This window comes from Culex pipiens, unplaced genomic scaffold, assembly GCF_016801865.2.
Source record: "Culex pipiens pallens isolate TS unplaced genomic scaffold, TS_CPP_V2 Cpp_Un0042, whole genome shotgun sequence".
Classification (NCBI taxonomy): domain Eukaryota; kingdom Metazoa; phylum Arthropoda; class Insecta; order Diptera; family Culicidae; genus Culex; species Culex pipiens.
This window is the reverse complement of record NW_026292859.1, coordinates 1-24703: the sequence shown is the minus strand read 5'-3', so window position 1 is coordinate 24703 and position 24703 is coordinate 1. Positions and strand designations below refer to the sequence as shown.

The window sequence follows — 24703 nt, the reverse complement described above, 5'->3', positions numbered from 1 at the left end:
TACCACTATGGGCCAACTCCATACAAACAGGCGGCCAAATTTTTTTTTTGCTTTTTAAATGTTTTTTCATACAAATTTGGGTAATTGTATGGTATTGAAATGATATACGTAGATTTTTATGAGTTTTCATGTTTTTCAATAGTTGATTGTTTATAATAAATAGTATTTTCATACATTTGCAAGTGCAACAAAATTGCGTACCTATATATTGTATTGCAAGTTTATATTATTAAATTATGGATAAGCTAATACATCCCCACTTTAAGGACACAACCCCTCCCTTTTTTTTCTAAGGTACTCAATTTTAAATGTAGGCAACAGAAAATCGATTTTTGAATCGACGATGCCCACGAAGTAGGTAGCAAAGCAAGTGAAATAAACGGGCGCATATGTAGATTGCAGCAAATTTTGATAAAACGTAAATGTTCAAAATGGCATATCTCCGAAAACGCAAAAAATCGCAGGCTGGAAATTTCAGCAATGTTAGATTATGATCCAATCTTTCAAGTGATCTTAGTTTCATGTTTAGCATCGGTTAGCAAAAAAAGTACTCGATTAACAAACACAAAAAAATAAGTTTTGTCAAAAAAACGCTCCAGTTATTCGATGAAAACTTCAGTTTTTGGTTTGGAAACAACATTTTATCTATTAATAGTTTCAAAGCTTTTCTTATTACCTTTCCAACGATGTATAATTGTCCTAATAAAATATTTAAAATGGCTGAGCTATGTTAAAATTAAACAATCAGCCTTTTTTACAAAAAAAAACACTAGATTTTTACTCCATTTTTTGACTTTCAGCTTGCGTATCTCCGTAATGAACAAACTTAGAGCTTTGAAAATTTGGATTTTTCTTAGTTAGAATGTTTACTTTCGAGAAAAAAATACCAAACAATATTTGGAGAAGGTCACTTTTTTGAAACTTGGCCACCCAATGTACCATAGTGCGTACGACCTCGACCTCGTAGATTATGCCACGATCGTGGGGCGATCGACATCTGCTGGATGCTTGTACTGGCGGCCACGTGTGCACGTGGTATCCTTGCTGGTGGTCTCTCTTCAGCCCATGGTAGCTTCCAAATGGAGACACTACGACCTCGAATGCTGGGCGGGTATCTTCGCAGGTGTTTCAAGGTGAAACCAACGGGTCCTGTAGAGGATCAGGTAAGGCATGGGGAGAGTCATAACCGGGTACTCGAGGGAGTAATCTTGTTCGCACGTGGTTTAAGGATTTTGGGTCAACCAACTCCATACCTGACTCCATAGTTGAACAAATAGGGGTTTGGTTCGTTCTCTTTCCCACTCGGTTATTTGGACAATATCACTTGCATCGACACGGAGTCGAACACAATTCTCGTACTTAAACGACAACTCGCGATCTCACTTTTGTTGGCTTCTGTGTGCGTCCGCGGTCCAATTGGGAAAGATCGTTTTAACCTAGACCTTGACTCAGCCCCGATCCTCTCAGCGTTCTCTCGACCTTCTCTAGCTCGATCTTGATCCACTGAACCTCAATTTCGCCTGTGCCCTTGCAGCATATTGTGTAAAGTGTATCGAGAAATTAAAAGTGAGAGTGTGTGCAACATGGAGTTAAACTTTCTGTGAAGATTATCATGGCAATTTGAAAATTTTAACACCATGTTGTACGCACACACTCTCACTTTTTATTCCTCGATTGTGTAGTTTAAAGTGTCCGTTTTGTCACTCGGTAGTGGGGTTTAGTTAACTAATTTGAGTTACTAAATAATTATATAAAACAAGAAACATAATATGACAAATCTTAACAAGAAACAAAGCGCATGCCTAACCTAACAATTTATACAAATATAACAAATAAAGACTAAATTCACTAACGGACAAATCAAACGCAAAGCTAGTTCTGCTTAGGCTTATAGGGCGAAGTGCTAGAACGGTAACACTACCCTACACCTCCTCTGAAAAATGAACCATTAACAATTAGTGAATGGTTTATTTTTGAAAACAACTTTGTAATTAAAGTGCACCCGGGTTTTGGACTTACCTTTCGCAAATTCGCTCACCGTTCCTCATCCCGCAATTCTCCCATTCGTCAAACGCTTGCGATTCCAGCTGGAACATATGCACGGTCAGTTCCTTCGTCGGGGATTTCTTCTGATTGAGACGACCATCCGGAAATGATTTCATTTTTCAGCACGATGCACAGGTTTGGTACAGAGAAACGATTCTTCTTTGACGATTTTTCGGATACGCAAACAAAATTTTGTTCCGTTTAAATAACCTAAATTTCTGGTCCAAATTTCTTCCTTCCTCTTTCGGAAGGGTCGCCTTTTCATCCGACTCAATTACACTCGTTTTTTACCGGTTCTCCTACTGGCTCCCAAACATGGAGGAAAAAGTAAACAAACTTACGTTTCGTGTCCAAGATGGCATTCGAATCCATCGCGAATCTGCTTCAGTCGGAGCAAACTCTAACTTTGCGGCCTGTACCTCGCTGTTTGCGATGCCACCAGATGTTCTCGTCGGCCTACGTGCCCTATTCCGGCGTTCCGTCCAGGCGCAAATCACGGAGGTGTCCTGCAGGATGGGAACACGCTGTTGAATCCACTGCGACCGGTTCCGGAACAACTGCAGCAGTAGCGCGAGCAATGTCGGATCAAATCCGGACCGGGGTTAATCTCAGGCTTCCCGTACAAAACTGCCCCCGGGAAAAAATCTTCGTTCCAAATTACACTAGCCAAAACTTTTGTTAAATCCACAACACTATTTCGCGACGGAATTTGCAACCCGGAACCACCGACGAAAAACGAAAAAACATAAACAAACACAGAAGCTACGTCTGCTTGGTACGAACTTTGACAGTTCAAAGTTTTAGCTGCGTTGCTAGATTTGGTAACTCGCTCCCAACCGGGGCGTTACGTTTTAGTTTAGCAACGCATTTGGCAACGACCGGTGTGGGAGCAAAGTTACTAACACGCGTTACAAAACCTTAAAACCTGCCTAATACTCACGCTGGTAAGGTTGCTCTTAAAAGAGTAATTATAACGACATTAAAATAACCAAAAATATAACCTTGTCAACCTTGCACAAGAATTTGATATTTATTAAACGTCTTTACTCTCTTCATCAACTAATGACTCTCTTCTCATCCAGTGATCTCAACATGCAAATTGAGTGGAAGAATTTAACTCATTTCTCTCTCGTTCTGTGTTACGGACTGTAGCTGACAAAAATGAAATCAGACTCGATCGATCGCTGCTAAAGTAAACATGGTTCTTGTGTGTTCTCGTACTTTTGTGCAGAAATTCAGTTTTATGTGAAAATTTCTATTATTCTGTGTTTCTGTTGGATAATATTCTTTTATTCAAATCATAAATTGTCAGCATAACGAAAACTCACGTGATTATTCTCTACTCATCAGCGGAAATTCCATTCTTGTTTCCTTGATCAGTGCTAATCCGTCTGTGCAGAATTACACTGACAATCAACGATAATTTATATTTTGTAAAACTGAATATCAAAAATTATTTGAAATTTAGCACGAACGATCAAACCCTCGTTCCTTCATCAAATCCGTTTATTTCTCTCTCCTAGCGTACTGCATTTGATCAGAATGACAATACAACATGGTGATGAATCAAAACAAATTATATTCAAACACAACTAGACATCTAGACTAACAAACAATAAGACAAAAAAACTCTTGTAATTCCGGAATTCTTAGTTGGGATTCTATCACCCTGATAGAATGTGACCCCATTTTATGCTCGTCTTCATATACTCCTTTCTATGCTTTCTCTTGTGCTCATTTTCAGTCATACAGTGAATTTCTGCTAGGTCAAGCTCAACATATCATGTATCGCTCACCGTTGCAACTACATATCTCATGCTAAACAAAACTCTTTTCAAAATACAAACAAAAATACATTAGAATCATCACAATTTCTGGGTAATGTACTCCAATCTCAAGATCATCTCGAATTACGTGTTTCCAAAACACAACTGCTACACTGAAAGCCCGACCATGGTAATTTTAAGAACATTTGCTAAAAATGCTGCTTATTAAATTAACTGTGGCTTTTTGGTAAAAGTAAACGCAAATATGGTAAAATGTACCATACTTCCACAAAATTGCATGGTAGCAATTACGAAATCATTATCATTATCTCGGTATTGGAGGGTTATTGTGATTTCGGAAATATTGTGATTTCGGAAATAAACCGAATTATCGCGGCGACTTATCTGACACTTCCGAAGTCATGACTTCGCAAACTTATCTAACCCTAATTCTGAGTGCATGTTGTGTTGAACGCGAGCCGCCACGAGAAACGTCAGAAAAAAAAAACAAAGTGATTCGCGTCATGTTTTCTCAAGAAAAATTGTAAGTTTTCACTTTTTTCATAAAAAAAATAGATGAGTAATACATATTTTTGACATTCATCAAACTTTACAGTGAAAATGACCACGGCAGACAAGTGGAGGAAGATGAAAGGTCCGAGGAAAGCTACACCGAAGAAGAGTATCTGAAAGAGGATCAGCCGGAAGAAGCCAATCCCGAAGGACTTGAAGAATCTGATCCGGAAGCTGGCGGGATTGATTACGATCCGTTTACGGACGACGAGGCTGGACCTTCTCCATCCCCCCGGGAAAGCGACGGAAAGTGCGAAAAGTTGTTTTCACTGGAATGCAGTTTTTGTCTGAGATTGTACCGAAGTCAATTGAGGCCAAAGGAAAACTTCTCGGCGCAGATCAGTGGCGATTCTGTGCAGGAGGTGGTAGCAAATATGTGGGAGTCAGGAAAAAGCCTCATCAAACGGGAAGTCATGTTTGAAAACGGAATCCCGAAATGGGCTCCTGATGAAATCCCCGGAAAAGAATCCGCAGAAAAGTTCCTCATCGTGTATGACGTAACCGCCCATAAATCGTATGCCACGACGAATCTAACCCCAAAAAAGTTGCAAAAGTGGTGTAATCAGATTGTTAAGGTGTTTGTGTACGCTTACTCCAAGGAAGTTGAGACCAAGGGTCAGTATGGGGATGTTCTCAAATACTTAATCAATCCCAAGAATCCTGATCGGGCTGGAGCCAACTCTATGAGGGAGGAAGCTGCTTTGGCAAAAGAGTTGAGAGAGCAAAATCCGCACCTCGAAGGTCATTCCAGCTCCTGGCTGCTGTGGGCGACCACTATTTACGCTGCCTCTGCCCACGAGCAAGAAGCTTTGAAGGAGGCGCAACATCCCCCCATCAACATATCGAAGTACTTCCGGTGGGTAGGAGTGTCCGAGGCAGCTCGCCTAGATTCAGTCCATCGAGGAATGGTCGTGGGGAATACGGACAATTATCGATGGTCGAAGCAAATCCGGGAGGTCAAGGAGGAGCTTCACACAGCATTTAACATCATTCAAGGAGCAATCAGGAAGGTGGAGATCATGGAAGCGGAATCGAACGCAAGCATTGATATACTTTCTGCGATGGAATCGGCTGTGCAACCCGAGGAGAGCGAGTTAAGCCAACAGTTGGCTTCCGAGGTTACAGATAGCATCGATATCGACCACATTTAACCATTTTGAAGTGATTTTATCACATTTATGTTTTCTTACATTCATGAAATAAACAATTTCGTAGAAAGTCAATATTTAATCAGTACTTTTATTCCTCCACTGCTTACGATATAAATCTAGCCCAAATTTCTTCGAGTCTTGTCCCAATCCTTTTTCTGGCAAAAATGAACCTCCAGCAAAGTACCCGCAGTGCTCGAACAGTTTGAGGCACAAATAAGTTCGAAATCGATTGATTGCATCGAGAATTTCATGAAAAATCGGTTCGTTCTGCCGATGGTGGCGCTGCAAATCTTTTTTAACCATTTCTGCAAGTAATAATAGTAATTTGTTCAATTTTTCATTGAATAAACAAAAAAAAAAGTTTGACAATCAGAACAAGATGAAAGAATCACAACAAACTTGGCTTACACACTGATCGAGAAATACCAAATTGAGTTTGACAGAAAAAAGGCGGAGAGAAAAGGTGCGGCGAGAGTGGAAATCGCTTGGTTCGATTTAGTGCCAGAGCGACAATAAAATTACCATACCGCTCTCGACATAGTAAAACTGACTGCGTTAATCAGTCAATCCAAGCACGGATTGTTTTTAGCAAAAATACGTCGGTGCGTGTTCTCAATTTAACCCTACAATATGGTAGCAACTACCATGGTTGGGTTTTCAGTGTATCAAATCGCTCATAAATTGGGTACTAAAGCCCTATGTTTATTTTTATGTACAACGGTTAAAAACACGATTAAAAACCATTTGTGATCACTTTTTTTCATTTTAATGCAAATTTTTTTTTGACAAGACAACATTTTTTCGATGGATCAACTATGGTCCCCTTGGAACTGTTGGCAGCGGATCAGCAGTGGAATAGTCGCGTGAGTAAAAGAATAATCGGGGAATCACAGTTTTATTCAATTCAATTTAGTTTTTATTCAGTAAATAATCAGTTCACAATTTGTTACAATTAAACCTGATAAAGATTTGGAGGTCCTTTCAGCTATATTTTGATAATGTTTGTCCATGGACACAATTTGTTAATCTAAAGGGCTAATCAAAAGTAGGAAAAATTTCTAGCAAAAAAACCTACAGAATTGCTAAAGAAAGGGGATAGTTGGAGGAAAACTTAAAACTAGATCACAGAATGATATTGTCTTTCGACGTCGAGAGCAGCGCTGCACACGGCAGCTTATCCATTGTACACGAATTTAATCATTAGCTCTCCCAGAGCCATGAACTGTTCTGCCCTGAAACGGGTTAACATCTCCCCAGCAAGAGCGAAAAACTCAGGCAGGGTAAAGAGATCATCTCCGGACACCGCTGCTTGTTCCGGAACCGTACCGCTCGCCGCGGTCACGCTTGCGTAAGAACCTCCCCAGCCGGGAGGAAACGCTGGAGTATTCCGGTCAGCCGCGCCTTGTCCAGCTGCAGGAACGGTTGGTCTTAATCTCGGAGGTGGCCGGGTCGCTGGAAGCTTCTTCTTCTTCTTGGCCTGCTCCTCGAGGTAGGCCTTTCTCGCGGCACAGCCACGGAGGTTTGCAGTATGGTTACCATCGCAGTTCGCGCACTTGACACGAGACCGTTGCTGCTGAGCGTCGCTTTCACTCAGCTTTGCTTTCTGGGGACGGTTGGTCTTGATCTCGGAGGTGGCCGGGTCGCTGGAAGCTTCTTCTTCTTCTTGGCCTGCTCCTCGAGGTAGGCCTTTCTCGCGGCACAGCCACGGAGGTTTGCAGTATGGTTACCATCGCAGTTCGCGCACTTGACACGAGACCGTTGCTGCTGAGCGTCGCTTTCACTCAGCTTTGCTTTCTGGGGAAGTTTGCACTTCTCCGTGAAATGCATTTCACCGCACTTAACGCAGCGCGGCGGGAGGTTGCAGTTTCTTGAGCCGTGGCCGAATTTTTGGCAACGGTGACATTGTGCTGCGTCCGTCGAGTTCTTGGAAAAGTACCGCCAAGTTACCCAGAATCCATCCAGCGTCTTTGTCCGTCGGAGGTCCTGAAGCTTAACGGTACCACGGTCGAAGTAGAGTAGGTACAGCACGTGGGTACCCGTGACCGTGGTCGTTCTTGAGAGCACCTTGATGTCCCGGGGGTGAACTTTAGCATCGGCAAGGTGTTCAGCCAGTTGTTCTACTGGCCGATCCATATAGCCTTGCAAGACTATTTTGGTCGGAACTGTTTCAGCCGGGTCAAATGTGAAAAATTTCACGTTGTGTGTTTTGAGGACCATCAACACTTTATCATAATTAGCCCTTTCCAACGTGATCACCTGCACATTCCTCTTCCCGATCTTTAAACAGTAGGTTTGACCCTCCAATAGCTCGTCCACATGATCTGCTATTGTGTCGACGATAAATATCGGCGGAGGTCTTCTTCCCTTCGCCGCAGTTTTGCTGTTGGCAGTTTTCTTCGACCCGCGTGCTGGATCGTCGTCGTCGTCGTCACTACTGCTGGTGATGCAGTCGTCTTCATTGTCCTCATCATCACCACTCAGCGGCTCGAACTCGTTGCGTGTGGGGACGGGGGTGACGGAGGGGACGCCGGAGGCCTGCCGGCCTGCCTTAGCTGTCTTCACACGTAGCTGGTACGGGCTGCGATAGTGTGGATGCAACTTTGTTTTGTCAATGCCTTCCAACGCTGTCGCCGCGGTGGAAGGATTGATTTGACTATTGGCCGGATTGTTTTTAGTAATCCGGCCAGGAGACGGGTTCCGCGAGGTCCCCGGTGCAGCACTCGAGTTGCCATGCCTAGCGCCACGCTTGGGCATCTCCGGGCGGCAAGTTCGCGATGAAACGCTTCACCCGCGGCGTGAAAAATTCGAAAATTCGACGGAGCACTGAAACTGTGTTTTGGCTGACTCCAACGTAGGTAGCCCGATGAATCACAGTTTTACCTTTATGTATTTAGCGTCTAGGTTTTACAAAGTCTAATGTGCGAATGATCGAGTGTAAAAACGGAAATGTGTAATGTCAATAAACGTCACTCGCAGGTGACAGCAACTGCTGCCAACGCTTGACAGCGCGTCTGCCCAGTGGGCTTCGCACCGTACGGCCAACACTCCTCCTCGATGTCTAGCGGTGGCCAGATCCTCCAGCCTTGAGTCCCAGCATCCCGACGAACTTCGAAACTTGAACAGCTCCAAGCGGTTTGGTCATGATGTCCGCCAGCATGTCGGTGGTGGCGCAGTAGCGCAGGATAATTTGAACAGAAGTAGCAGCGTCCTTGATGTAGTGGAACTTTGTGTCGATATGCTTCGATCTGCGATTCTGCCGCTCCAGCGCGACAAAGTCCAGGCAGCTCTTGTTGTCTTCGAAGATTGTTGTTGGTGTTTGCTGCTTCTCGCCGAGCTCTGCCAGCAGACGCCGTAGCCACACGACCTCTCGGACTGCTTCCGCCAGGGCCATGTATTCCGCCTCCATCGTCGACGTTGATACGCAAGTTTGCTTTCGGCTGGCCCAGCTGATCGTCGCTTCTCCGAATCGAAACACAAATCCGCTGTTCGACTTTCGATCGGACGTGTCACTGGCCCAATCTGCGTCGCAAAAACCTTCCAGCGCCGACATCCGGTCTGCTTCTGATGTTCCGAGTTGCAGACGATGGTCTGCTGTTCCGACGAGGTAGCGCACTACCCTTTTCAGCTCAGTCCAATCCGCCTGTGACGGACTCTGGATCTTCCGGCTCAGGATGCTCACGCTCGCTGCGATGTCCGGTCTGGTGTTTGTGGACACGTACAGCAGCGATCCGACCAGGCTGTGGTACTCGGTGTTGTTCGGCAGCACTTCCGACTTCTCGGCGAACTTGTAGTAGCCGGTGTCCATCGGAATTTTCGACTTCTTCGACTCGTCAAGCCCGTACTGTTTGGCAATTTTACGGATGAAAGACGATTGGTTGATCGAGTACACGCCGTCGGGGTCCTGGTTCACAGCAATTCCGAGAAAGAGATGCACCGGCCCCAGGGATGTGATCCGGAACCGTTTCTTGAGCTCCTCCTCGACGCGTAGCATCTGGTTCTTCTCGCGGCATACAATCACCATGTCATCGACATAGATCAAAAGGTACATCCACTCACGATCGCTCAACTTCTTCATGTACAAGCAAGCATCGGACGACGATTGCACAAAATCGATAGCAATCAGAAAGTCCTTGATGGTGCTGTTCCACACTCGCGCGGCCTGTTTCAAGCCGTAAATACTTCGATTGAGCTTGCACACACACTTTTCTTGGCCAGGGACAACAAAACCAGGGGGTTGTCGCATAAAGATTTCTTCTTCGAGGGTACCATACAAATACGCCGTTTTCACATCAACATGGTACACGTTCATCTTCTTCTGGCTGGCGATCGAGAGCAAAACACGAAATGTGGATTGCATCGCCACTGGCGCAAACACTTGATCGAAGTCGCGACCGAACTTTTGGGAAAACCCTTGTGCCACTAATCTCGCTTTGAAGCGCACCACTTTCCCTTCCGCGTCTTCTTTCTTCTTGAACACCCATCGAGAGCCGATCGGTTCGCAACCGGCGGGGGGCGTCACGAGCGACCAGGTGTTGTTCTCTTCGAGCGATCGGAGTTCTTCCTTCATGGCGGCCAACCACTGTTTCTTCTCGGGGCCAGCGATTGCTTCACGGTAGGTTCCGGGTTCATCGCTGCACTGCGCGGCCAGTCCGACCACGAAATCGTTGAGATGCTGCGGCGGGACACCAAAATTGCTTCGTTGCGAATGCCGATTACCATCAGCACCGTTCTGCGCCGACGCCGCCGGCTCTCCAGCAGCACTTGGTCCAGCGGGTTCCGCAGAACCGCCAGATGCCGCCGATTCCTCAGCAGCTTCTTCACTTGCGTCTTCCTCCGGGTCGTAGAAACTATCATCCGAGTCGTCTTGGTCTTCCGGAGCTTGAAGCTCTTCGCGCACTTTTTCAACTTTTTCTCCGATCACAACTTCCACGTCATTTGTTGACGTTTTGTCACTTGCACTTTCTTCTCCGATTTCAGCGCCCAACTCCAGGAACTGCGCGTCCCGGCTGACGATGATCCGACCGGTCTTGCGGTCGAGGAAACGGTAGGCCTTGTTCTGCGTGCAGTAACCGATGAAGATCAGCTTCCGCGCCCTGTTCTCGAACTTTCTCCTCCTTTCGGCCGGAATGTAAACAAACGCTTCCGAGCCGAACACTTTCAGGTCCTTCACCGCGGGCTTCTTGTTGAAGAGCTTTTCGTACGGTGAACAGCCAATCGATCGAGAAGGGAGTCGGTTCTGCAGGAACGTTGCGGTCATCACGGCCTCGCCCCAGTACAGCTTCGGCAGGCCTGCGTCGTGCAGCATACAAAGCGCCATCTCCTGGAGGTAACGGTTCTTGCGCTCAGCGACACCGTTCTGCTGCGGGGAGTAGGGACAGGTGTACTCGGCTTTGATCCCCTCTGCCGCGTAGAACTCCTCCAGCGCCTTGGTCGCGTACTCGCCGCCGTTGTCCGACCGTATCACCCGTGGCTTCTTCCCCATCTGGTTCTCCACGAGGCGGACGAACTCGATGATTTTGTTGACAACTTCCGATTTTTTCGCTCCCGGCGTGACGTTTTGAAACGGTCCACAAACGTCCGTGTGCACCAGGTCCAGCACACTTTTTGCACGGTTTTCAGCCACTTTGGGGAACGATTTGCGGGACAACTTGCACTCGAGGCAGCACTCACACACACTTTGCAGCCCACAGTCGATCACTTTCATGTGTGTTGCCAGGTCGTTCCTCCTGATCTGTTCGATGACGTCGATGTCGCGGTGACCAAACCGACGATGCCAGGTGTGGGGACAGAACTCCGTGTGCCGGGCGGTGGCCGACACCATCGATTTCTCGTTCGTCTTGAGCACGTACATTCCGCCGACCAGGTCAGCGACAGCAGCCACAGCGCCACTTTCGTCGAGCACTTTGCAGCCGCGCGCGGTGAAGGACACAACAAAATGATTGTTTACGATCGTGCTTACAGAGAGCAGACTACCCTCGAGTTCGGGTACATACAAAACGTTTTGTACTTGGATCTGCCTTTCTCGTCCTTCGTCGTCAACGCAGCGTAGCAGGCCACGTCCCATACCTTGCGAATGAGTTGTGTTGCCGTTCGCCAAGGTGATTCCGATCTGCACGTCCTCCGTCAGCTCAGTGAAGAAATTTTTGTTGCAGGTCATGTGCTGGGATGCACCACTGTCCACGTACCATAGCGAAGAAGCGCCGCTCACCGAGCAGCGTACCGCCTGCTCAGCATCCACCATCCTCGCCGATGCGGTTCCCACCTTCGTCCAAAACAGCAACGGAGATGCTTCCGCCGCCTTCTTCGCCCTTGGTGCGTACTGGTGTCTGGTCTCGCCGGAGTCGCCCTTCAGGCTCGCCTGGTACTTCCGGCAGTTTTTACGGAAGTGGCCAGGTTTCTTGCAAAAGAAACAGGTCTTCTCTCCGGGCTTGGATGCCACCGTCTTCAGCAGCTTACTGCCGCCGGCAATGTTCCCCCGCTCCAGCCGCTTCTGGTGCTCATCGAGCAGCCGGGATTTGACAAAGTCCAGGGTCAGATCGGCATCTGGGCGGCTCTCCAGGGCCACGACAAGACCGTTGTAGGAGTCCGGCAGTGTTCGCAGCAGCAGCGCGACCTTCAACTCCTTGTCCAGCTTGAGATCGGCACCTTGCAGGCGGTCGAACATAACCTCAATGTCCTGCAGGTGTGCTTCCATGTCGCCATTTTCTTGCAAATTCTTGCTGCACAGCTTCTTCAGCAGCAACACGCGCGACGAAACGGAGTGCTTCTCGTGGTACTCTTGAAGACTTTCCCACATCTCCTTCGCGGTGGCCTTGCCCTTGATGAGCCCGAATTGGCTCTCCTCCACGCACAGGCCAAGAGTTGCGCGGGCCTTCCGGTCGTCCTTTGTCCACGCTTCCGTGACGGGATCGTCCCGCGGATCGCAGCAGCATCTCCATCCTGAACTTCCAGGACGGGTAATTGCCGTTGCCGAGCTTGGCAACGTTGAACTTCACAGCCTCCGCCATCGCAGGAACAGGCAGTGACCACGCGGTCACGGGAGATGAAGATTCCTCGGGAGCGAACTCCGCAGCGCACAAAACTTCCCGACGATACTTAAACTATCCGGGCCAATAACCTGTTGGCAGCGGTTCAGCAGTGGAATAGTCGCGTGAGTAAAAGAATAATCGGGGAATCACAGTTTTACCTTTATGTATTTAGCGTCTAGGTTTTACAAAGTCTAATGTGCGAATGATCGAGTGTAAAAACGGAAATGTGTAATGTCAATTAACGTCACTCGCAGGTGCCAGTGTTACCACATGCTCGTCTGTATCAGAGGGTCCAAAAATCTGTCTTATCTGCACCAAGCATGGCGAATATCTGTACCATTATCTGTACGGTATATTTTTTGTAAAAAACTTTTTTTTAACATGCATTTTGAACAATCTTATGACAACACTAAATGCTGATCTGCAGCTCGGAAGAAATGCAAAACTCCATATAAAAAACACCCAAGAAACGGCCAAGGAAAGACGTTTCTTCGCGTGACGTTCCTTCGCGCGATGTTTGTTTGCAAAATGTTCTAGTGAAAAAACTTAAATATTCAGAATTTGTTTATTTTATTGTAACTAAAAGTTATAAATGTTTCAATAATTTTGTAATCGATATTATAATATTGAAAATTCCGAATTGCCTTATGATGCCGACTCTCAAAAAGCAGAATCTTGAAATTAAAAGGAAGGATTTTGTATTTTGCTTGAAAAGAAGTAAACCAAAGAGAAAATCCATAAACACACAGATTCAAAAATACAAATATTAAAAATAAAAAAATATAAGATTAAAAAAATAAAAAGAAATATGTATACAAAACAAAATTTAAAAATAACAAATTCAAAGCTTTAAAATTCTAATAATTAAAAATTAATAAAATTTAAATAATATAATTAAAATAATTCATCTATCCAAAATCCTTCAAATTAACAATTATAATCCAAAAAAATTAAAATTCTAAATAAAAAGCTAGAATTTAAAATCATACCCAGATTTAAAATTTAAAAAAATATCAAAGAATTTAAGAATTTAAGAATTTAAGAATTTAAGAATTTAAGAATTTAAGAATTTAAGAATTTAAGAATTTAAGAATTTAAGAATTTAAGAATTTAAGAATTTAAGAATTTAAGAATTTAAGAATTTAAGAATTTAAGAATTTAAGAATTTAAGAATTTAAGAATTTAAGAATTTAAGAATTTAAGAATTTAAGAATTTAAGAATTTAAGAATTTAAGAATTTAAGAATTTAAGAATTTAAGAATTTAAGAATTTAAGAATTTAAGAATTTAAGAATTTAAGAATTTAAGAATTTAAGAATTTAAGAATTTAAGAATTTAAGAATTTAAGAATTTAAGAATTTAAGAATTTAAGAATTTAAGAATTTAAGAATTTAAGAATTTAAGAATTTAAGAATTTAAGAATTTAAGAATTTAAGAATTTAAGAATTTAAGAATTTAAGAATTTAAGAATTTAAGAATTTAAGAATTTAAGAATTTAAGAATTTAAGAATTTAAGAATTTAAGAATTTAAGAATTTAAGAATTTAAGAATTTAAGAATTTAAGAATTTAAGAATTTAAGAATTTAAGAATTTAAGAATTTAAGAATTTAAGAATTTAAGAATTTAAGAATTTAAGAACTTAAGAATTTAAGAATTTAAGAATTTATCTAATCTAATCTAATCTAACACAAACGTAGCCAGTCCGATGAAAGCATGCTGGAAAGTCTTGTGATTAGATTACGCCGCAAGCACTTTTCTTGTCAATATTAATAATTGCAGTACATCCGAGAACACCCGAAAATGTATTACAAAAATTAAAGCGGCCAGCCCTACTACGTTGTGTTTACCGCAGAGAGGATTCTGAGAACGGATCACATTTCAGAGAATCTACAGGGGAGGAAGGATGCGTGGACATACCGTACCAAACGCTCCGATTTATGATTGCATGTTGTGTATGGTGTGTCTAGTGTGCGGTTATACAATAATATATAATACAAATATAATATAAAATAGAATATAATGTAATTGGAAAGTCCTCACCAAGTTCCTTGATGTTGCTGCTTTTCCTATTTGAGTCGTTCCTCTCTGGACTCAAATATGAGATGAAGCGACGTTTGCAGTGCTATCTTGCGTCACCGGAAAATCAGCGCAACAGCTACACCCTTCGATCACGCTAATTTCACTATTTTTCACGCTTTTCAACCCGTTTTGTATACACCGTCGTCCAATTAACCAAACAAAATTTCCAAGACTTATTACACTCATCTCCTAAGAATTTAAGAATTTAAGAATTTAATAATTTAAGAATTTAAGAATTAAGGAATTAAAAAAAATTACTTTGACCAGATTCCATTTATTAAATAGTTCAATGTGACATAATGGCGTTACCTTTCAAGAAACAAATAATAATGTTTTGAAAAACGAGGATTGAATTTTTAAATATTCAGGCAACTACAAGGCGGTTGTAAATATGTTTCAAATTTAGTGCATGTAAAGTATGGAATGCTAAAGAGGAAATTTTTATTATCAAACTTTTTTTTTTGCAAAAATGCGTTAAACGCAATAAGCAAGATTATGGATATAAAAAATATCATGTTGTTTTCATATAATTAAGAAATATATTCAAATTAATAAAAAAAATACAATAAACTTTATGACTCATTATTTTCTGTATGATTCAGTACAACTTTTATCAAATTTTTGAAGTATTTTAGATTTTATTTTACCTGTGTTCTCCTTCGTTTCAAAATCATTTTTGAGAAGAATGGGAAATATTGGAAATTATGTTATAACTTTATTAGAACGAAATGCTATTAATTATTTTTATTAGGTCCTTGTCGGTACTGAAACCTGGTTAGCAATGAGTCTGCTTTTGTAAATGCAGTTTTCTTAAACCTAAGAAAAACCTAAAACTACAGAGGATCTTGTGTGTAAATGTTAGTGGGAGGGAAACAATTACCCACGGCGTACTGGGGGTTAGTATTAAGAGAGACTCCTAGTTCAAAATATTCTAGCATAAATGGATCTAAGATCGTTAAAAAATATAAGCATGATCCATTTCTAAATGTTTCAAAAGTTAAACTAGATTTAATCAATGAAAAGTTCTAAAATATTGAGATAATTGCAATAACTTAACTATTCAATAATATCATTTTTAATAAGAATCTGTTTTATCTGAAAATCTGTACAAATCAGTACGGTGACCCAAATATCTGTCATCTGTACGTACAGATTCTGTACTCAGATCTTTGCTGAAAATCTGTACCATGACAGATAAATCTGTACATGTGGCAACGCTGCAGGTAGAGGGTGACGATTCTCGAGATTTTCAATTTCCCGGGAATCGAGAGTTGTATTTTGCTATTTCTCGGGAATTCCCGGGACCCGGGAGTTTTTTTTAAACTATGCAATAGTGCCAATAATTTAACAGAAATGTAATAAATTTGTTTCTTTTCACCCAATTCAGTTACAATTGATTAAAACTTATTCAATGAAACGTTAATTTAGGTAGCCTCGTTTTATAGTTCAAAGAATGACCCAATCTCACCCCCAGACCCAATGTCACCCCTGATGACGGTATTTTTTCTGAATTCTGAAGCTTTTTGCATGAACTTGCTATTAGATTTTTAAAAATTTCAAATTAGCTAATATGTAATTTCCCAGTATCTTTATTTTTGCAATATGATAAATAACGACTCAAAACAACAATTTAAAATTGTTTTTCTTTTTTTGGTCAACTGTAAATATTGAATTAAGAAATATTTACCTGGAAAATATTAAATGAAGAAATATTAACAGTTATCCGGAAAACCAGAATTTTAGCAATTGGCGGACCTATACTTTACAAAGAGTTGCAGAGTTATTTTTCCAAAATGTTATTTAATATTGAGGTTGATCCAAACCCAAAACTACTTAGTGACATCAAAAAGGAAATTACCTTGATACAGCGAAATTAACATACTTAGAATTAAAAACAAAACAAAATTATAAGGTTTTCTATGCTCGAGAGATGATATGGAAATTGAACTTATCTTGAAAAGGCTTTTCCCTCTTAGAAATAATCAATAGAAATAATGTTTAAAAAAAACTTGAATTTTTTTATTTCTGGGGTGTACCTGCGAAATAAGCTTTAAAGTAACTTTTGACTACACTCAATTATAGTAATTGGAAGTTTTGACGATTTAAAATTTACACTCTCTGGATAAGAAGATTATAGAAGCATTGGTTTATTCGAACTTGAATATCGATAATTGAACACTCAATGTCGATTTTTTCAATTTTTTTTCTGATTAGTTTATATAATTTGGCTTTCATATTTATATCAATAAAATTTCCCGGGAGTCTCGACCAAATTTCCCGGGAATCGAGAGGTCCAAAAATGATCGATTTCCCGGGAATTTTTTCCCGGGAATTCCCGCTCGTCACCCTCTAGCTGCAGGTGACAGCAACTGCTGCCAACGCTTGACAGCGCGTCTGCCCAGTGGGCTTCGCACCGTACGGCCAACAGGAACGAGCTGTCAAGTAGGAGCTTTTCTGTCAAGACGGACCGCGAGTTTAATTTTTCGAAATTGATTTAAAAATCCATCTTAAACTCTTTGTGGTCGTACAAAGGGTCATTGTACTCAGAAAAATAAGCTTTATCGCTGTAAACAATAATATCAGCAATCTAAGCTTCATTTTAGGACCCAATTGGCACAGATTATCGAATCTCAAAATTTGAACAATTTGAAATCCGCTGCGACAAAACAATCACCTTTTTCGTTGGTTGCCTCAAAGTTCTCAACCCACCAGGTGGTAAGATGGATGTGATCGACTTGCGTCGTTTTGGTTTAATTTACTACGATGGTGGTCGTGTAACTTTGGGTTTTTAATAACTTTGTGTTTGTGAAATCAATTCTACAAATTATTCTAACATTTACTACGAAATAGCGTTTTGTATACAATCAAGATAAGGAACAACATTACACTCACACGAAAATGATACGATTTTATGGGACTGTTAACAATACATCTACTGCTTTTCCCTGGACAATCTCGAAATCGAAACTTGATCCCCAACTCGCTTGTTTTGCTCGGTTTCTATTGTGTATAATCGAAAACTGTACATGTCTTAGAGAAAACTTGCTCTGGTCTTGTACTGGTGCAATCCGAATCTCCACACCCAATCGGCGGTCGCATGATTTTGATGCATGGCAGCATGAAAGTATATCAGAATCTGCATGAAAACTGTCCTCATGCATTTTTTGCGATATAGGGGTATGACATTTTTGCCCGTTACCGACAATTATCGACATTACCGACGGCAGATTGATTGTATTGCAGAAAAAAAACCTTAACAGAACGAGGATTGAACCATCAACTTCTAGGTTGCTGATCCGACACGCTACCACCGCGCCATGGACGCTTGATGAATGGTGAGGGACAGAGCGCGAACATAATGTTCTAGATTGTCTAGATTGTTGCTCGGGGACGCGCCAGCATTCTATGTGTTGGTGAGAACTGCAGATCGCTGACGTGTTTACACACGGAAAGGGGATCGATCGCAAACCAGCGACCGAATTTTGCTGGGTTGGTTTTGCTGATATCAGCGAAATTTTTCTCTAAACCAGCGACATTTTTCGCTGAAATAGGTGGCTGCGCGAAATTAAATCCAGCAACTTGGTTTCGATGGTTTGTTATTTCCAAAACGGTTTCTTTTCCAGCGAAAGTTTTCGCTGGTTTGATACACATCCTTCCGACAGCCGTCATAAATGTTTGTTATTGTTCACGTTTGGAAGCGATTTGTGGCAATCGAATTGCTTTAGGGGTTTTTTCAAAACAAAAAAGCATGAAAAAGTTCTGCATCAAGTGTTCAGCATTAAAATACATACTCAACAGGTGATGGTTCTTTTCAATGAAAAGAAGCACGTTTCCATAAAGTTCTCGCAGCAGAAAAATACGGTGCAGTGAAGCTGGAGATGTATTTGTACTGCTGCATAGATGAGTGCACAAATTGTCGCAGGTGGCAGCAAGAATCGTAGGCGAGGAACTTGACCATGGCCGCGGAACAGTTTGTGCTGTGGCAAGTAAGTACAACGAGGAACTTGACCATGGCCGCAAGACGGTTTTAAACAACCACTTTGCCACATGCTTTTACACGATTCCCAATTAATCTCTGGTTCTCAAATCCTCTGGTTTATTTTGGCATAGGCTTCTGCCGCCAAAACAAAAAAACAAACGTCGGTGATAAAAAACGCTGATCCAGTGCAAAAAAACACTGGTCCAGTGGAAACATTCGCTGAACCAGCGGATTTTTCGCCGAAACCAGTAGAATAATCTCCTGGTTGATTTTGGTACGACCTGCTGCCGCCGGAAAAAAAACCCGGACGTCAGCGATAGAAAACGCTGATCCAGCGTAAAAGAACACTGGTCCAGTGAAGAAATCCGCTGGACCAGCGAATTGTTTCCCAAAACCAGTACAATAATCTCCTGGTTGATTTTGGTGCCCCGCCGCTTTTTCCAAACCAGCGAGAAAATTTTCTGATTCTAGCAAAACTGATCCCCCAAACAGCGACATTTTTCACCAAACCAGTGTTTTTTTCACTGGTTTGGTAGAATTTCATCGGTTTCCACACCAGCGAAAAAAATTAGCGATTGTAGGTAATTTTTGTGCAGGCTCAGAAATTAGCGACATTTTTCGCTAGTTTTAGCGAACTTTATCGCGATTTGGCGATGGATCCCCTTTCCGTGCACGGAAAGGGGATCGATCGCCAAACCAGCGACCGAATTTTGCTGGGTTGGTTTTGCTGATATCAGCGAAATTTTTCTCTAAACCAGCGAAATTTTTCGCTGAAAAAGGTGGCTGCGCGAAATCAAATCCAGCAACTTGGTTTCGCTGGTTTGTTATTTCCGAAACGGTTTCTTTTCCAGCGAAAGTTTTCGCTGGTTTGATACACATCCTTCCGACAGCCGCACGGAAAGGGGATCCATCGCCAAATCGCGATAAAGTTCGCTAAAATTAGCGAAAAATGTCGCTAATTTCTCAGTCTGCAAAAAAATTACCTAGAATCGCTAATTTTTTTCGCTGGTTTGGAAACCGATGAAATTCTACCAAACCAGTGAAAAAAAACACTGGTTTGGTGAAAAATGTCGCTGTTTGGGGGATCAGTTTTGCTAGAATCAGAAAATTTTCTAGCTGGTTTGGAAAAGCGGCAGGGCACCAAAATCAACCAGGAGATTATTGTACTGGATTTGGGAAACAATTCGCTGGTCCAGCGGATTTCTTCACTGGACCAGTGTTCTTTTACGCTGGATCAGCGTTTTCTATCGCTGACGTCCGGGTTTTTTCCGGCGGCAGCAGCTCGTACCAAAATCAAGCAGTAGATTATTCTACTGGTTTCGGCGAAAAATCCGCTGGTTCAGCGAATGTTTCCACTGGACCAGTGTTTTTTTGCACTGGATCAGCGTTTTTTATCACCGACGTATGTTTTTTTGTTTTGGCGGCAGAAGCCTATGCCAAAATAAACCAGAGAATTTGAGAACCAGAGATTAATTGGTCAAGTTCCTCGTTGTACTTACTTGCCACAGCAAAAACTGTTCCGCGGCCATGGTCAAGTTCCTCGCCTACGATTCTTGCTGCCACCTGCGACAATTTGTGCACTCATCTATGCAGCAGTACAAATACATCTCCAGCTTCACTGCACCGTATTTTTCTGCTGCGAGAACTTTATGGAAACGTGCTTCTTTTCATTGAAAAGAACCATCACCTGTTGAGTATGTATTTTAATGCTGAACACTTGATGCAGAACTTTTTCATGCTTTTTTGTTTTGAAAAAACCCCTAAAGCAATTCGATTGCCACAAATCGCTTCCAAACGTGAACAATAACAAACATTTATGACGGCTGTCGGAAGGATGTGTATCAAACCAGCGAAAACTTTCGCTGGAAAAGAAACCGTTTCGGAAATAACAAACCAGCGAAACCAAGTTGCTGGATTTGATTTCGCGCAGCCACCTTTTTCAGCGAAAAATTTCGCTGGTTTAGAGAAAAATTTCGCTGATATCAGCAAAACCAACCCAGCAAAATTCGGTCGCTGGTTTGGCGATCGATCCCCTTTCCGTGTTGCATCGACACGGAGTTTAACACAATTCTCGTACTTAAACGACAACTCGCGATCTCACTTTTGTTGGCTTCTGTGTGCGTCCGCGGTCCAATTGGGAAAGATCGTTTTAACCTAGACCTTGACTCAGCCCCGATCCTCTCAGCGTTCTCTCGACCTTCTCTCGCTGGATCTTGATCCACTGAACGTTGGTTGCCTCAAAGTTCTCAACCCACCAGGCGGTAAGATGGAACCTCAATTTCGCCTGTGCCCTTGCAGCATATTGTGTAAAGTGTATTGTGTAGTTTAAAGTGTCCGTTTTGTCACTCGGTAGTGGGGTTTAGTTAACTAATTTGAGTTACTAAATAATTATATAAAACAAGAAACATAATATGACAAATCTTAATAAGAAACAAAGCGCATGCCTAACCTAACAATTTATACAAATATAACAAATAAAGACTAAATTCACTAACGGACAAATCAAACGCAAAGCTAGTTCTGCTTAGGCTTATAGGGCGAAGTGCTAGAACGGTAACACGTTCCTGGTCACGGGTGAAGGTGATGCGATCGACGTACGATTTTGTGGATAAGCGTGTGGAGTTGATCTTCGAAGCGGGGTGCGAGTTGGCGTCGGGTTCGTCGCGTCGCTCGGCCGAGCCGCTGTTGAACTTGACGTTTGTGCGAGTTGCGTTCCGGATCAGCTCCACGTGGAAGGTCGTCCGGCTCGAGTCCTACAAACTTCGTTGATGCTCTCAGCGTGTGGAACATGTCCCTCTCGCTCTGATTTTAAGCACCTTTCACAACTTCGGAAAAATTGCCACACACTGCTCACGAGCGCCCGGCCACCAGGAACGGCGTGTGCTGAAGTAACGCCAACACGACCTCGAACCACGCGGACCGAATGGCCGGAGTTTCGTTGGCAGGGCCTTGTTTGTCGAACGATTCTTCGGGGACTTTGCTCAGGTGAAAGCGTATACGCGCAGGCTGGCGATTAAGCACGCTCTGGTACTTTTTTTGCACTGGATCTAAACGGGGGAAAAGATTGAGATTATTTCATTTAATGGTTGTTCTTCCTCAACTTACTTCGGCTTCGCCTTCGACTAGTTTGCGCTGCTGTTCGCGCTTTTCAGCCTTTCTGCGCTTCTTCCGTTTGTAGTTCACCATCCACTTGACGACCTTGGTGTGGCCCTTACGGAACGTTGCCATAAGGCTGGACACTTTACGATTGTCCTGGGAATCGATGTGGGCTCCTGCGTTGCACAGAACCTCCACGACCGCCAGGTGGCCTCCGTTGGCAGCGAGCCAAAGTGGAGATTTGCCCTTTTTGTTCTTGACCTCAACGGCCGCCGCGAGCTTGAGAGGTGAAATTCCCAGCTTGCTGCCCGTTTGAGAGTTGATTTCAGCGCCATGACTCAGCAGAAGCTTGATGTTTTTCACGTAACCTCCGCTGGTGGCCACCCGGGCAGACGGTAATAACAAAATTCATGTCATTTCAATAACAGATTTTGTTAAAATAACAGAAACTGTTATTGAATATTCTTGTAAATAAATTTTGGAAGAAAAAATAATAACAGTTTCTGTTATTTTAACAAACAATGTTATTGGGATGATATTCAATTGGAAATGTGGAATAAGGTAATAATAACAGTTTAAGTTATGTTTTTCCATTTAATTCCATAATAACAGGAACTGTTATTGGTTTGATATTCCATTAGAAATATGAAATAAGATGATAATAACAGTTTCAGTTATGTTTTTCCACATAATTGTATAATAACAGAAACTGTTATTGGTTTGATATTTTTTGGAAATATCCCGGGCAGAAAGTTGCATCTTGGAAAAATCTACCCCCCGGGCAGAAAGTTGCATCTTGGAAAAATCTACCCATGTTCGTAAAAACACGAACAAGTCAAGTTCACCCCAGGGTATGGTTAAGAGATAACCGAACATGGCCACGAACATAAATTGTTCGAGGCGTATCTGCGAAAAATCTTGTTAAGTTTATTTGACCAACAATGCCACATCAAGTTGAGTTTATAGTAGCAAACAACTGAAATCTTCCAAAAATCATATCAAGTTCATAAAGCAGATTTTGATCCCAAAAATAATTTTATTGGTTTTTAATGCACCCCGCCACTATTCAGACCCCCCCCCCCCCTCTTCCTCTTCACAAATATGAGTAATACACTTACACCCCGGGCGGAAAGTGAGTTGGTGGATATAACTTCGAACTATCTTGGCTTGTTTATTCGCATCTTGCTGTAAACTCCTCGAGTTATGACGACTTTTGAAACCGACTGCGTATCATGGAAAGTATATTCCATGATCATACTGCATTATCTACAGTTGATATTGAGGTGCTAGTGGTGGTTTTTTTGGACTTAGCAAAAATTTCGAAAATTTTATTTTTTCCAAAATTTTACCCGAACATCATGAAATGATTATTTTGACTTTATTTCAAATTTATGCTGGACTTAGAAAAAATTGCAGTCACTGACATAATTTTCAATTTCCGACACTTAGAATAATTTTCATGAGCTGATATTTTAAAGTTTGATTTTATTTATGCTGGACTTTGAAATTTTTGCGTATATTTTTCAATTCTTTACTTTTACAGAAAAAGCATTTTTTTGGGACTTAGAAAATTTTTGGGAGTTTGGAAACATGATAAATTATTTTGATGTTTATTTTTGCTTTGAACCAAAATTTCGGAAAAATCGACGAAATTACAGGAAATTTTTGTCCGATTTTTACAAAAACATCAGTTTGTTCCTAAAATAATGTCCCTAACAAAACGTCTTCATTGAAATTTTGAAATTCGAAAGTCGGTTTATAATAATTATTGATATACCCCCTAGAAAAATCGTTCCGGCACTTAGAAAATTTACGGGATCCGTATCACGACAAAATTTTTGGTAGAATTTATTTGATTTTTTGGACTTAGCAAAATATTGGCTTTCGACCAGTAAAATATTTTCAACACTTAAAATTTTTCGAGAACAGGAAACTGAAAAAAAAATGGGACTTAGAAAATTTTTGGGAGTTTAGAAACATGATAAATTATGTTGATGTTTATTTTTGCTTTGAACCAAAATTTCGGAAAAATCGTCGAAATTACAGGAAATTTTCGTCCGATTTTTACAAAAACATCAGTTTCTTCCTAAAATAATGTCCCTAACAAAACGTCTTCATTGAAATTTTGAAATTCGAAAGTTGGTTTTTAATAATTATTGATATACCCCCTACAAAAATCGGTTAGACAACTGTTTTCAATCTATCTTTCCTTTTCAGTGTGCGCTTTGATTTGACAGCACAGCCGTTAACCACGCCCTTTTTTTTCGTTGAATCTCTTGTTAGCTAGCACAGTGTTGTCAAATACAATTGTACAACTTACTGTGATAACTTGCATCTTTTTCTTGCAAGTTATACAACAGAAAAAAGTGCGCTTTTTCCAGTTCATAGGAGTTGTAGAACAAGTTGTGGTAACGAGGCGGATTGGTTATACAACCAGTTAGGAAATACGTTTATCTGACAAAGTGTGTTGCTTGGGTATACCCCCTACAAAAATCGTTCCGGCACTTAGAAAATTTACGGGATCAGTATCACGACAAGATTGTTGGTAGAATTTATTAGATTTTCAGGACTTTGCGAAATTTTTGCTCAATTTTAGGAATATTTTCATAGACTTTTATTTTTAATTTAAAAATGATATATAGAGACTTTGGATTTTTCGTGATTTGGAAAATTATTGTGACATTTTGGCAATTCAACGCTTTCTCCACAATATTTTAATGAGTTTTTAAAGTAAAATAATTTTTCAACTTTGAAAAATCTTGTTTTGATGTAAGTGCGTATATTCCTGCAATATTACTCATATTTGTGAAGAGAAAGAAGGGGGGGGGGGGGGGGGTTGGAATAGTGGCGGGGTGCATTAAAAACCAATAAAATTATTTTTGGGATCAAAATCTACTTTATGAACTTGATATGATTTTTGGAAGATTTCAGTTGTTTGCTACTATAAACTCAACTTGATGTGGCATTGTTGGTCAAATTAACTCCC

At 41.7% G+C, this 24703-nt stretch overlaps 2 protein-coding genes across 2 annotated transcripts; one reads left to right on the top strand and one right to left on the bottom strand.

The window, feature by feature from the left end:
- The first annotated feature begins 4282 nt into the window (after positions 1-4282).
- On the top strand, positions 4283-5615 carry LOC120431173 (uncharacterized). Its single transcript, XM_039596308.2, has 2 exons — positions 4283-4356; positions 4429-5615. Exons 1-2 carry the CDS (start codon positions 4337-4339, stop codon positions 5534-5536), a joined length of 1128 nt encoding a protein of 375 aa, XP_039452242.2. The 5' UTR covers positions 4283-4336; the 3' UTR covers positions 5537-5615.
- A 15856-nt stretch (positions 5616-21471) lies between these two features.
- Positions 21472-22090, bottom strand: LOC120431171 (ankyrin repeat and KH domain-containing protein mask-like; the record flags this gene model as incomplete). Its single annotated transcript, XM_039596306.1, has 3 exons — positions 21472-21596; positions 21653-21668; positions 21727-22090. Coding segments are annotated over 3 exons (505 nt in total), but the record flags the coding sequence as incomplete, so codon positions are not given.
- Positions 22091-24703: the final 2613 nt, after the last annotated feature.